Source organism: Mugil cephalus, chromosome 7 (genome assembly GCF_022458985.1).
Source record: "Mugil cephalus isolate CIBA_MC_2020 chromosome 7, CIBA_Mcephalus_1.1, whole genome shotgun sequence".
NCBI classification, from domain to species: Eukaryota; Metazoa; Chordata; class Actinopteri; order Mugiliformes; family Mugilidae; genus Mugil; species Mugil cephalus.
Window position 1 is genome coordinate 3,148,711 of NC_061776.1, and position 14,909 is coordinate 3,163,619.

At 41.4% G+C, this 14,909-nt stretch overlaps 2 protein-coding genes across 8 annotated transcripts in view; one reads left to right on the plus strand and one right to left on the minus strand.

Annotated features, from left to right (window-relative positions):
* Window positions 1-299: 299 nt before the first annotated feature.
* Window positions 300-6,280, minus strand: LOC125010615. The gene is made up of 4 exons (XM_047589382.1): window positions 4,884-6,280; window positions 4,133-4,242; window positions 3,413-3,675; window positions 300-2,291 (listed from the first exon to the last, which is right to left on the minus strand). Exons 1-4 carry the CDS (start codon window positions 6,278-6,280, stop codon window positions 912-914), a joined length of 3,150 nt encoding a protein of 1,049 aa, XP_047445338.1. The 3' UTR covers window positions 300-911.
* A 7,278-nt stretch (window positions 6,281-13,558) lies between these two features.
* LOC125010895 (discs large homolog 1-like protein) overlaps window positions 13,559-14,909 on the plus strand; it is a 56,998-nt gene continuing 55,647 nt past the window's right edge. For 4 of the 7 annotated variants that reach the window (XM_047589813.1, XM_047589814.1, XM_047589817.1 and 1 more), the window contains exon 1: window positions 13,561-14,165. In XM_047589813.1, coding sequence (XP_047445769.1) covers window positions 14,147-14,165 — 19 coding nt within the window. In that variant the 5' untranslated portion in view covers window positions 13,561-14,146. Of the gene's footprint in view, window positions 14,166-14,909 lie in introns of all 7 variants that reach the window. The other 3 variants (XM_047589811.1, XM_047589816.1, XM_047589810.1) reach the window with 2 other exon arrangements.

Consider the following 14,909-nt stretch of genomic DNA (forward strand, 5'->3'; position numbering starts at 1 on the left):
CCTTGTGATGAAAACCATAAAACACCACATCCTGATGAGCCCCCTGATGGACCCATTCCAGTTTCCATATCGTACACAGAGACCAGTTAATCCTGTGGATTCTGTAATTTCTCACCAACAGGCCCAGAAAGTTCAGTTTAAACTGGAGAAGTGATTTCATCTCTAATCTCTCTCTCAGAGCATCACCGCCTCCATGTGGACAAACTCTGAGTTACAACCTGCAGCCACTGAATCCACAAGTCTTTGAAAAGATGAACCAGACAAAGAGGGCAAAGGAATCAGGAAGAGGAGCTTTGGTTTTAATCATTTATTCAAGATCAAAATATTTTCATTTAAATTCAAGATCACATCATTGCCTTTTTCTGTTGTTTTTATGCACAAATAAATCTGCTTTTGATGCACTGCATTATCTTACACAAACTACCTCACTGTCTACATTTTAAAAATTTTGGCAGTTATATTACCAATTTGAGCAATTATAACTTCCATTCCACACTGTATATACAGAATATCTCTATAAGTCTATTTTCCCACATATATACATATTTTTTTTTACCAGTGTTGCTTTTTTTTGCACATGTATATATATTCTTTCACATTTGTTATTGTTTTTTTTTTTTTTATATTCTTCTTCACCTCCATGTGGACAAACTCTGAATTACAACCTGCACCTGCTGAATCCACAAGTCTGAGAATGAACCACGAGGAGGAGCTGTGATTTTATCATTTCTTCAAGATCACAATGTTAAATCCAAGATCTCAACATTTCCTTTTTTTGTTATTTTTTTGTACAAATAAATCTGCTTTTGTTGTAGAGTTTCCTGTAACCTGAACCCTGAGAAAACAACACATCAATCTAGACAGAATTTTATGATCACATTTCTACACATTTCTAATCATCCTGTTTATCTCTAACTGCTCTGATTCACTGGTAATATCTTCAATGGGAGTTTATCCCCAGTGTTAATGAGTGGAAACATCCTCTCAGTGAAAGTGTGTCTGAAGGTGTGTATGTGTTTGTTAGTATCAAGATCAGAGAACGAAAGTTGTCCTATGTTCCAGTCCAGATTCACTCTGATCCTCTGGAACTTCTTCTTTACTGGGAGAACAGTGGAAGGAGCTGGTGGTGACCATGCTCTGTATTTACCTTCATAGAACCATATTCCCCACCATCCAGACTCTATGATTCCCTTCCTCTGGACAGACTCTGCTGACGCACCCAATGTCCAGAATGTGTTATCTCCAACCTCAACATCCCAGCTGTGAGTCCCTGTGTTAAAGCCCTCAGAGCCCAGGACAAAACAGTAATAATCAAACCTCTCTGGATTATCAGGAAGTTGTTGTTGTTCATCTCTTCGTCTCACACTGGTCAGATCTTCAGACAGGATCATTTCTGGATGAGCAGTGTTTGGATCCAGAATGACAGGAGTGTAGGAGACCAGGTCCTTCATGTTGTTCCAGATGTTGAAGGCCAGGTTGCCCAGATGTTTGGCCTGGTCTATCAGAGCTCCTGAGGGCAGCTGTGGATCATCCAGCAGGGGGCAGTGCTGGACTCTTTCCACTGCAGCCTTGTAGTTGTTGAGGAATGAGACGTCTTCAGCTCTCAGCTCCTCCTCTGTGGCTCTGACTGTGTCTGAAAGAGCTGCTATCTCTCTGCTCAGAGCCTCCATCTTCCTCATCATCATCTGACTCTTCTGCTCCTCTTCCTCCCTCAGTGCAGCCATCCTGGCTTCCTCTTCCTCTGCTAGAAACTGGTGAAGCTTCTTGAACTGCTCCTTAATCTGCCTCTCTGTGTGTCGGGCCTGGACCTTGATGTGTTTTTCTGTTTCATCAAACTTCACTTTAACTTCTTCACAAACCTTTAACTTCTCCTTTAAGGGCTCCAGAGTTTTCTGAAGTTTCTTCTTGTGCTGCTGTGCAGCTTCTTCGATGGGTCTGAATCTGTGTTTGGAGTGTTTTTCTGAATCTCTGCAGACGAGACACACTGGCTGCTGATGGTCCAGACAGAAGAGTCTGAGTTTCTCAGAGTGCAGACTGCAGAGAGCCTCTGGAGATTTCTGATCTCTCTCCTGTAAGAAGGACTCACACAGGTTCCTCAAGGCCAAGTTTAAAGGTGGATCATCTCTTGAAGATCTTCTCTTACAAACTGGACACTGGTGTAATGGATTCTGTCTCCACCAGTTCTTCAGACAGACTTTACAGAAGCTGTGGCTACATGACAGAACAACAGGATCTTTGTAGACCTCCTGACAGACCTGACAGCAGAGATCCTCCTCTGATCTGGAAGCCATTTAGTCTCTGATTGAAGCTGGAACACAGCAGACACAAAGTCCAGTCAGTCATGTCTCCTCCATCTTCTACTAACTTCCTGTTTTTGGTCAAACTCACCTTCAGTGTGTGGAGAGTCAGCAGCTTGAAGCAGCAGTGTTGTAGTTTCCACTTTTCTCTCCTGTAGCTGGACTCACTCAGAGGGAGGTGTTAGTTTGGTCTGAAGGTGAATCTGAGTCTGTGTCTCTCTTTAGTCACACAATAATAAACTGTTTCCTGGTTTGTCTCAGGTAAATCAGGAGAGGTGGCCGAACTTTATCAAAACTTATCTCATAAATGTAGTTAAGCCTGTTGGTCAGGGGAATGTTTCAGTTCAAAGTATTTTATCTCAGACAAAACGTCAGTTAAAGGCATTTCAGGTGTGGAGTTAGTTGCATAAGTGCTATGAGTCTATTTATGTAATCAGGGCTGTTTTAAAGTTTGTGTCCTTCAGAATTTTCTACATTTCTTCATAAAAATATCTCTGAACATCCTGAAAGTAGACAAAGGGAACCCATACAAACACATGAAACAAAAATTTTCATTCCTTCTTTAATTTCCTTCCTCTTATCTGAGAACAGGTTGAGATAGAAACAGGCTAAATAAAGAACCCCAGATGTCCCTTTTCCCAGCAACACATTCCAGTTCTTCCCAGAGGAATCCCAAGGTGCTCCCAGGCCAGACGAAATCTATAATCCCTTCAGCAAGTAATGGGTCATCCTGGGGTCTCCTCCTCACTGGCTGTGCCTAGGAAACCTCCAAAGGGAGACACCTAGGGGGCATCTGAACAAGATGCCAGAAGCACCTCAGCTAGCCCCTTTCTGTTAGAAGTAGCAGTGGTTCTACTCCAAGCTCCTCATCTCTAAAGCTGAGCCCAGCCACCCTTCAGAGGAACCTCTTTTTAGCCGCTTGTAACCTCGATGCCTTCCTTTTGGTCACTACACAGAGTTCATGGCCATGGGTGAAGATTGGAATGAAGATAGACTGGTATATTGAAAGCTTTGTCTTACAGCTCACCTCCTTTTTACTATGACAGTTCAACACAGCACCTTCATCGCCGCAGCCACTGCACCAGACCTTCTGTCCATCTCTTGATCCATTTTACCATCACTTGCCAACAGCTGGGATACTTGAACTTCCCGAACACGGGGGGAACAATCCTCCATTTTCCAGCAGAACATCGCGGTCTCTGACTTGGGGGTTTTGACTCTTGGGGATTAAGGGATGTGTAGTCATTGTGCTGTTTCCATGTTTCAGTGAGGCATTTGAAGTCCAGGTTGCGGTTGGATTTGAGGTCTTGGATGAGAAGTTCCTCGTTGGTAAGTGAACGGATATTTAGAAGACCAAAGGTGACTGTGGAGATGGAAGCTTGAGGGCAGGAGACAGGGGGATCAGAGGTCATGATGTCAATTTTTTGCAAAACCTTTTTTGCCGTGGGGTGTGAAGGATACAATGGTCTGTATGTGGAAGGTTGCAGAGGGGGGAGATGCATAGGAGGGTAACGGTGAAGTTGGGGAGGATACCAGGGGCGGTGTTCTCAGGGGGTGGTTCTGTAGTGGATGAGGAAGGAACAGGGAAATGGGTGTAGTGTAGACATGGCTAGTCATGCATGTGTTTGAACAGTATGTTGGACATTGGAAGTTAGCACAAAGATGCCTGACTTGTTTAGGTGGACTGCCCAGCAACCCCCATTGGTATAAAATATACTAGTAATCTGATCACATGTTTTCCCTGCACTGTAATGGATTACAGTTACCAGGTTTTTTGCTTCCTGTATCCTGATTATGTCACATCGTCACATGTTACTTTCCAGGCCTGTGTATACGGCATCTTTCGTGTCTGATGTTGGTAAAGGGACTGGCGTAGTGTAAGAGCATCGCTGCCTCCATGTGGACAAACTCTGAGTTACAACCTGTCACCATTGATTCTACAAGTCTGAGAAAAGTTGAACCAGACAAAGACAGAAAATGAACCAGGAGGAGGAGCTTTAGTTTTTATCATTTATTCAAGATCACAACAATTACATTTCAATTAAAAATCACATCCTTTACAATTAAATTAAAGATCAAAACATTTACATTTAATTGAAAGATCGCAACATTTACAATTAAAGATCACAGCATTTACTTTTTTTTGTTATTTTTTTGCACTGCATTATCTTGCACAAACTGCCTCACTGTCTACGTTTTAAAATCTCAGCAATTATCAATTTCAGCAACTTTAACTTCCATTCCACGCGGTATATACAGAATATCCCTATATTTCTGTTTTTCCCCTATTTATTCGTTATTGTTTTTTTGTTTATTCCTGTCTAATTCTGTGCTTCTGTGACAAGGAAATTTCCCATATGTGGGATGAATAATCAGTGTCTTATGTCTCACAATTAAACATCACAACATTTACATAAATTAAAGACGACACCATTTACATTTCAATTAAAGATAACATTTACAGCCTGAGCAGAAGTTTAAACACAAGAAACCTTTATACTAATAATTCACAAGAAGAAAAGAAGCAGTTGGAACCAGTTCACCTGAAGAAGAAAGAAGAAGAAGAACCACCATACAGTTCAATACACATTTATAATCATCCTGTTTACCTCTAACTGATCTGGTAATATCTTCACTGGGAGTTTATCCCCATTGAAAATGAATGGAAACATCCTCTCAGTGAAAGTGTGTGTGAAGGTGTGTATATGTGTGTTAGTATCAAGATCAGAGAAGGACAGATTTCCTCTGTTCCAGTCCAGATTCACTCTGATCCTCTGGAACTTCTTCTCTACTGTGAGAACAGTGGAAGGAGCTGGTGGTGAATCTGCTGAGTATTTACCTTCATATAATCCTATTCCCCACCATTGAGATCGTATGTCTCCCTTCCTCTGGACAGACTCTGCCGCCACACCCAGTATCCAGAATGTGGTATCTCCAACATCAACGTCCCAGCCATGAGTCCCTGAGTCCAAGCCCTCAGAGTTCAGGACAGACCAGTAAAAATCTATCCTCTCTGGATTATCAGGAAGTTGTTGTTGTTCATCTCCTAATCTCACACTGGTCAGATCTTCAGACAGGATCAGATATGGATTAGCAGTGTTTGGATCCAGAATGACAGGAGTGTAGGAGACCAGGTCCTTCATGTTGTACCAGATGTTGAAGGCCAGGTTGCCCAGATGTTTGGCCTGGTCTATCAGAGCTCCTGAGGGCAGCTGTGGATCATCCAGCAGGGGGCAGCGCTGGATTCTTTCCACTGCAGCCTTGTAGTTGTTGAGGAATGAGACGTCTTCAGCTCTCAGCTCCTCCTCTGTGGCTCTGACTGTGTCGGAAAGAGCTGCTATCTCTCTGCTCAGAGCCTCCATCTTCTCCTTCATCATCTGACTCTTCTGCTCCTCTTCCTCCCTCAGTGCAGCCATCCTGGCCTCCTCTTCCTCTGCTAGAAACTGGTGAAGCTTCTCGAACTGCTCCTTAATCTGCCTCTCTGTGTGTCGGGCCTGGACCTTGATGTGTTTTTCTGTTGCATCAAACTCCATTTTAACTTCTTCATAAACCTTTAACTTCTCCTTTAAGGGCTCCAGTGTTTTCTGAAGGTTCTTCTTTTGCTGCTGTGCAGCTTCTTCGATGGGTCTGAATCTGTGTTTGGAGTGTTGTTCTGAATCTCTGCAGACGAGACACACTGGCTGCTGATGATCCAGACAGAAGAGTCTGAGTTTCTCAGAGTGCAGACTGCAGAGAGCCTCTGGAGATCTCTGATCTCTCTCCTGCAAGAAGGACTCACACAGGTTCCTCAAGGCCAAGTTTAAAGGTGGATCATCTCTTGAAGATCTTCTCTTACAAACTGGACACTGGTGTGTTGATTTCTCTTTCCACCAGTTCTTCAGACAGACTTTACAGAAGTTGTGGCTACATGACAGAACAACAGGATCTCTGAAGACCTCCTGACAGACTGGGCAGCAGAAATCCTCCTCTGATCTGGAAGCCATTTAGTCTCTGAGAGAAGCTATAACACAGCAGACACAAAGTCCAGTCAGTCATGTCTCCTCCATCTTCTACTAACTTCCTGTTTCTGGTCAAACTCACCTTCAGTGTGTGGAGAGTCAGCAGCTTGAAGCAGCAGTGTTGTAGTTTCCACTTTTCTCTCCTGTAGCTGGACTCACTCAGAGGAAGGTGTTAGTTTGGTGTGAAGGTGGCTCTGAATGTTTGTCTTTAGTCAGAGCTAATAAAGTTTTACCTTGTTTGTCTTAGGTAAATTAGGTGAGGGTGTGGAGCTTCATGCAAACTCATCTCATAAATGTTATTCAGCGGAGTGTTTCAGTCCAAAGGGCTGAATCTTAGAGGGAGAGGGAGTCAGCTGAAGGTTTTTAATTGTGGAGTGAGTTGCTCCAGTGTTTGCCGTGAGTTTATTGATACAATCAGAGCTGCTTTAAAGTTTCTGTGTCCTTCATAATCTTCTACTTTTATTCATAAAAATATTTCAAGTCTATTTCAAATCTTCTTGAAATCATACAGGGAGAACACAAACAAACAAACACATGAAAAACTTTTTCATCCACTTATCTGAGGTCGGACTGTGGTGGCCTCCCCTGAGATCAATTTGAAACACCTCACTAAGAAACTCCAGACGTTCTTCTCCCCAGCAATACATTTACATTCTTCCTAGAAAATCACAAGGTGTTCCAGGCCAGACAAGATATATAATCTCTCCATGAGTTCTGGGTCTACCCCAGGGTTTACTTCTGGCTGGCTGTGCCCAGTAAACCTCCAACGGGAGATGACAAGAGGGAAGATGCCTGAACCACTTCAGCTAACCCCTCTGGGTGTAGATGGTACCACTCCTTCTTGTCACTCATTTTGGGCCATTTGATTCAGTCTCTCACAGGATGGGGTTGGCTCTCTGGGGTGGCATTAGGTGGATCCCTCCTGAGGTCTTGATGTGACACAGGTGCTAAAGGATATCCAGTGCTTCCTGCCTGGAATTCTTGCGCTGCACCTGTGACCCGTCTATTCCACAACTGGTTTGAGTCTTGTGTATCTTATAAAAATGGTTTCAAAACAGCGACCTTGGTAAGCATTGAGATGAAGTACTCTGTGATAAATAGTACAGTATGTTCCATCTGATACCTTGTTGTAGTCAAAATATTATCTACATAATGTTTTTTTCCTAAAAACAAAAAACAGAAAACGAGTTGTGTGAGTTACAGTTATTTGGGTCTATAAGGACATACATCGCACATAGAAGTTCAAAAAACTTGTAATTTTCACAAGAGCTGAAGCTGCACTGTAAAAAAAGGTAATATAACGGAATTCTACTGTTTATTTTTACAGATTATTTTTGTATTTTAAAAATACAGAAACAATCTGGACAATCAACGAAAAAGACTGCGAGTTTACATGTCAAATGTAAAATAACGCGAAATTACCGTAACTGTGAAAATACTTGTGAAAACATGATATTTCTGTTCTTTTACAAAAAAAACATTAGAAATACAGATATTTATTGTTAAAATATGTTTACAAATGTATTGTAATTTTACAAATATTTGTCTTTTATTTAATGGAATAAACTGTAAAATTCAACAAAACTTAAAACTTAAAAAAATCATTTAAAATTACTGAGAAATGAATAGTAAAATAACTATTTAACACTGTAGGCTATTGTGTGTATATATATATACAATCCAATGTAACTCACAACGTCTTGAATTTTTTTTTTGTTTGTTTTTGTTCGTCTTGAACACCACACGTGTAATCAGGAGACATTTTACTGCTGCAACGTCTCCCTGCACAAACACAAAAGACAAAGACGTGAACGCGACATGTCATCGGAGTGCGTGCTTAGAAAAGCGCGGGTCCCATTTGGATTGGTCGGCAGAAACGGTTGGAGAAGAAGAAGAAGAAGAAGAAGAAGAAGAAGACATGCCATTGGCTGTTGGGACACTGAACATCCGTCTTTGACGTTACGCTTAACAAGGTCAACAACCACCACGCGGCTGTTACCGTTTGGTCACAGAAACTTGGAGCAAACAGCAGCTAATGTCGAGGCTGGAGGAAGGACGAAGGCAGAAGGCAAGTATCAAACTGAAGCTTAGTAGTATTAGCTTTATTTACCACCTCTTTACTCAGTCGACAAAACCAATCCGCTAGCATGTCGTCAATTGAAATGTTAGCTAACTATGATGACAAAAGTATGGCCGGCGGCGGCGTCTTCACGTTGCGTCTGCCAGTGTTAGTCATAGATATATATCTATGAGTGTTAGTAGTCAGCCACACCAACCACTTTTTATTTTATTTACACTAACGTTAGCTTAGCACTTAACAGTGAGTCATGACGTTTACTTTTGTGAACTGACTGACACAGGCGGAGAGAAAGAGGAACAACGTTTGTTTAGAGCTGCAACAAACAATCATTTTAAGTGGATTTTCTTCTAAAGAAGAGAGAACAAATGTTTTATAAATGATACTGAGATTTGGTAATGGTTTATTTCAACCAGTTACTCTTTCTTAAAACTAATATTTTCATCTTCCTCTTGCCTCTCACAAATATAGGAGGAGCGACCTACTCTGCCTTTTTCAAGGTTTTTCTAATTTTAATTTTGGTGCAACACTAGTCAGTGGTCAACATGAAATTCAAAACAATACTGAAAAACATGTAAAGGATAAGCTAACGATCATCTTCTAGTTTATTGAGGAGAAATCTGCTAACACAGTTTAGGTCGACTTTTTCACAACCAATAGCATTTATTTTGATTTTGGCAAATTTCATGATTCATCATTTTTTTTTTCTTTCTCTCTGCAGTTAAGTGGTGAGAGTTGATTTCGTGGCATAAACTGGTGGTTGAGAACTCCACTCCTTTCTATGCTGAACTGTACAGTGAAGCAGTGGCACTCAGTACAAAAAGGGTCTTTCTGTGTTTAAACCAAGGTGAGGCACTTGAATTTAGACAGATTCAACTCATGCTTGTGATGCAGGACCAGCATGTATACTTTGTTACACCTCATGACGTGTCCTATGTGCCAGCATTTGCATTTTATGAAGTGAAACAAGCATGAAATGTTTGAAGCCTGAGCAGAAACTAGATTATTACCATTTGCATGTGTACAAGCTTTGTGGGACAGGAGTAATTTCACTCAAGCATAGCATTGTTGACTCAGAGTCATCTGGAGTTTGAAAGATTAAAATCTGACAGTAACAGTATTTTTCATCCCTTCTAGTCGTCCTACTCATGGATGCAGAGAGTCCGCTTCTGTCTTTCATCAAATCAGTGCCTAAACTGAGAGACCCTGAGCCTTTGCTGGAGCATCTGCAATGTTTAGGAGTTGAGGACCTGAGCTACCTGCAGGAGAGTGACCTCCTTTCTGTCCTCAGACCAGTTGAAGCCGGGAAACGTCTGTCACTGCTCAAAAAGACAAGTATGTGTTTCAGTTTGTACAGAATAAACTTTTACATTAAAAAAATATGCATAGTCAAAATCTACTTATTAGGTCCACCTGTACTAATCAATGCAGTCCAATACAGCAGTGAATTATACTTCAAAGAATCTTCTCTACATTTTTGTTGTTTTGAAAAAGGTGATGACTATACACTACATCTTGTTCATCATTGATTTCATAGTGGGTCTTAGTGGTGGTGTACTGCATTATATTGAGAAAGGAACAGTTTAAAATATATCAATGGCTACTGAGGATATAATTATGTTAGGTAATAATATACCCAGATTGAGCTATGTGATGTCTGTGTTTAAATATTACTACTATCTGTCCTTTAATAAGGCCAACAACATGTCTTGGACAGTCCTCCAAGCAGCCAGAGCAACCAACAGTTGAGCAGAGCCAGTACCAGTACAAGTCCAGTAACACAGTCTGACCAGATGCTCCTCTCTGGTGAGTACATGCATCTGTTCCACACAATTACTCTTTTGGGTTAGATGGACTGAAAAATAACATAATCTACCTGTAACTTAGTGTAATATAGTACAATCAGCAGCAGTGAATTGACAGTGTGCTTATAAATCAGTATCATCAGTTGGGTCTATCTTCTCTAGATTCTGATTCGGTAGCAAATGACACACAACTAATGATGGGATGGGATTATGCAACTGAATGACACTGAATGCCACACCACACTCCCACAGTGCATTGCAGCTCATTTACTAGTTGCTGTCGAGTTTTTTTTTAAATATAATTCTAAATTTGAATTGATGGTGATCTTTTAACATTAAACTAAAATGTATTTCATTTTTTGTCGCTCAAGATATACGCCACAACTGCCGACGTGCGACACCTGCCGGCAGGTCCAGCTATTTATTGAACTTTTCGACTCCGGGTAAGCCAACCACGGATAAATCCCCGTTATGTATGCATAATGCAATTTCGTTTTCTCTGTAGCAGTTATTTCATTTCATAAATGCAACACACTATAGGTCTAACATAGAGGTAAAAATGATATATGCAGTGTTATCTTCATTTTAGATGTCAAAGGGGTTTTGTGGCTCCGAGTGTTTTCTTTCCAAATGGCTCTTTGAGTGTTGAAGGTTGCCGACCCCTGGTATAGAGTATGGATTCATTCCAGTGACGTTTCACCAAGTTTCTAATCAGTGTTGTGGATGTATGGTGACTTGTATGTAAATTGGTAACTCGACTATTTTTTTTTTCTTTTTTCTTTTTTTTTTAAAACTTTTTTCTTTCATTACCAGTTCAGTTGAATTTTGTTTTGGTTTTGTTTTTGTTTCAGAACCAATCATTTTAATTGAATAGATTTTTGAATATTGCTGTAATAATGGTTACCTGCTAGAGTTGAATAAAAATACGGAGAATGGGAAATTGTAGCTGTTCTTGTTCAGCTTGGTCTCATTTTTTCTCATGTTCTCATGTTTTGAAAAGATCAAATTATTGTTGTATTCTGTTATATTACATCTAATCTAATATAGCCTACAGCCTTTTTAAATAAAATAATGCCATTAAAACAACTAATAAGAGCACATTTCTGTAACTTTAATCATTATTATTCATATTATAATGTTAATTTGCTGTCTTTATGGGTAATTTCATTATTTTAAAATGTTTGTAATTAAACGTTAAAAACAACGTAAAGCAATTAAATATCATTTGATGTTTTCTAAAATTAACAGTAAATTCTTGCAATCTAACCAAATATCTAGTTTTGCAACAGTTTTTTGACATGTTTTGAAAGATTAATCACATTATTTTGTGTCATATACTGTTGTATTACATAAAAAAAAAACGTTAAATCAACCTGAAAATACGACAATGTATTGTTAACTTACAAGTAGAAACTGTATTTTAAGTATGGAAAATATCAGTATTTTTACGAGAAAGTAATTTTCCGTTATTTTACGGTATTTTTATGGCGCCCCTGCTCCCAGAAATTTACCGTTTTTTTACGATTTTCTTTTTTTTTTTTTTTTACAGTGTGGTAAAACATCTAGTGATAATTTATTTATTATTGGGGATTTATAATCAAATGTCCGCATGTGTGTGTGTCCCAACACCAACACGATGGGAGTGTGAAGTCTGTTATTAAGATATTTGTAGGCTAGCAGAGAACGGACAACCACTGATGTAAACTGACAAAACGTAACGTTGGACAGATCCAACAACAGCTAAAGTTAGCTGGCAGACGTGAACTCACTAGCTAGCTAGCTAGCTAACATTAAGTTAACTAGCATTAGTTAGACTCTAATATAAGTAATATTGTTGTTGTTTTAATTTTTTTTGTAGATGTGATTGTTGGATGTTGTAGTTTGTGGGAGCGGCCACTAGAGGGAAACAGTTCACTTAGTGATGTGTTAGTTTATCAACTGTTACAACAATGAATGACACCTACTACACAAACACACACTCTACATGCACACACACTATAACACACAGACACACACACACACACACACACACACACACACACACACACTATAACACGCACTAACTATAACACACATTACGTATGACACACACACTGTACCAGTGTTTTTCAACCTTTTTTGAGTCAAGGTCCATTTTTCATTGACTAAATCACGAGACACCACAAATGTAAATAAAATGATGCTCTGGTCTGTACTAACGATATAATCATTCTCATCAAAGTGTCTTGAATAGGAAAAGTGTTACACAACTACGCTGCCAGTCACTTCTACACACAGACACTTGACAGTGGCGCATTATTAGCAGATAATATGTTTTTAGACCAATTAGGTGAAATTGGACAATTTCCCATGGCACACACACACACACACACACACACACACACACTGTAACACCTTTATGCTACTACACACTTCATTATTTTAATAGTTGATCAGTTAACACATTAATAAATGAGTTGTCTCCCTCTAGTGGCAGCTCCCACACACTACAACATTCAACAATCATCCACTACACACTACACACCCACTACTACACAATCACTACTACACACTACACACCCCGTACTACACACTACACAGTACTACACACCCAGTACTACACACCCAGTACTACACACCCAGTACTACACACTACACACCCAGTACTACACACCCACTACTACACACCCAGTACTACACACCCAGTACTACACACTACACAGTACTACACACCCAGTACTACACACTACACACCCAGTACTACACACTACACACCCACTACTACACACTACACACCCAGTACTACACACCCAGTACTACACACCCAGTACTACACACTACACAGTACTACACACACAGTACTACACAGTACTACACACACAGTACTACACAGTACTACACACACAGTACTACACACACAGTACTACACAGTACTACACACACAGTACTACACAGTACTACACACCCAGTACTTCCCCATAGTTTGTTTAGACTCTTGTAGTTGAAACCAAACGCTGAGAGTAAAGTTGTGTAGTCGTTGTGTTGCAGTGTGTCATATTGTTGCTCTGCCAGTTTAACACAAACAGCAACTGGACAAATAACCACAACACAACTTTACATGTTTAATTAGTGTTGATTTATTAGTGGATGTGTCTGATACACGTCTTCATTCACGTCCTGACCTCCTCCTCCTCCTCCTCCTCCTCCTGGTCCGGTAGGTGAGCTGTGTGACTGCTGCAGGTCGGTGTCAGTGGGGGGGTGAGGATGGGGGTGAGGATGGGGGTGAGGGTGAGGATGGGGGTGAGGATGGGGGTGAGGATGGGGGTGAGGGTGAGGATGGGGGGGTAAGGTTTTTAGAAATCACATGTCTCACATTTCCAGCTCCGTGAGGCGCCATTTTGGAGGAAAGTTTGAGATTTGTGGAGCAGAGGAGGCGCAGCAGCAAGAAGCAAGAAGCAGAGCAGCAGCAGGAGGAGGAGGAGGAGGAGGAGGAAGGAGGAAGAAGGAGGAGGAGAGAAAAAAGAGGAGGGATTTACTCTCGGAGAAGTTTGACACGAATGCACAGGCAGCCTGGGAGTAATCTACCCGGAGGAAGGAGGCTAGAGTTTAGTTATTATTATTATCATCGCTCCGGGCTCTGGGGGGGACTTTTCTGATGTTATCGTGAGTCCCGGTGCCGGACTCCTCCTCATGCATGCCCCGGCTCCCTGCTCCTCTCTCCCCGGGCTCCGCCGCTCCTCCTGAAACACTTTCCTTCCTCCAGGAGCTGCAGCGGGCAGGCTGCGCACAGCACGCCGGCGCAGGGAGCCTCTGCGACGGACAACTTCAGCCTCGGGAGTCGGGGTCTTCGCGGAGCTTTCCCCGGGCTCCTGACGGTTCTGGACCGGGGCTGTTTGTTCGATACCCCCCTCCCCGGAGAGAAGCAGCCGGCCCTGTATGTTTCGGACACGGAACTAGAGCCGAACCGAGCCGAGCCGAGCCGAACCGAACATGCCCGTTAGGAAGAAAGGTAAGCGGCTTTCACTAACTAGCAACGAGCTAGCGGCTACCGGGGGGGAAAACTCAACCACAGCTCCGCGAAAACACCCACAAAACTCCACAACAAACACGGACACACGGACTAAGACACAACCCGAACCCCAGGGGGCCCGGTGCGGCTCGGTTCCGGTGTTTCCGAGCCGTGCCGTGCCGCTCAGGTGAAGTTAAAGTGGCGCTAGCCTGGTTAGCCGCCGATGCTAACCAAGTTGTATATGGGGCACCTTGTCTGGAGACGAGCCCAACTAAAAATAAACTCTAATATTAATAAATTATTTACGGGCTCCTCGGCAGCCTGCGCTTAAACTAGGTTAGCTGTAAAATTTAGAAAAATAATCCGAGGCGTTTCAGACCTCTACGAAGTTTCAGACTTTCACTTTCATCCCTGGAAAAATCCAGATTTCCATGCGTGTGTTGTGAATGTTGGCGGACAGGGAGTTAATGGCAACCTAATTATATTCCAGCAGGTCTGTGGTTTCATAAGCTGCTCCATCGATCCAAACAGGACCACTTTCATGATTAAATCCATCCAATGTCCGTAAAAGTTAGCAAATATGTCCAAGAATCAAACACACACAACAGTTTCTACATTATTTGGTGTTAAAAACAGAAGATATGAATGGAAAAAGGGTAAAAAAATCTAATTAAATGACGTAAAATATTTAAAAAAAACATGATTGAAAGTTGTGATTTATGAGATTATTCCCGTTTCTGATTA

Bases quoted from the DNA above. Each gene is read 5' to 3' on its own strand.
- LOC125010615 (XM_047589382.1), bottom strand. From the start codon at position 6,280: ATGGCTTCCAGATCAGAGGAGGATTTCTGCTGCCCAGTCTGTCAGGAG. The intron at 4,243-4,883 runs GTATTGAACTGT...AACTTTTCTCAG, and splicing joins AACAGGATGATTATAAATGT to ACTTGTAGAATCAATGGTGA. The intron at 2,292-3,412 runs GTAAAATGGATC...ATCAGAGACTAA, and splicing joins CCAGCTGTTGGCAAGTGATG to ATGGCTTCCAGATCAGAGGA.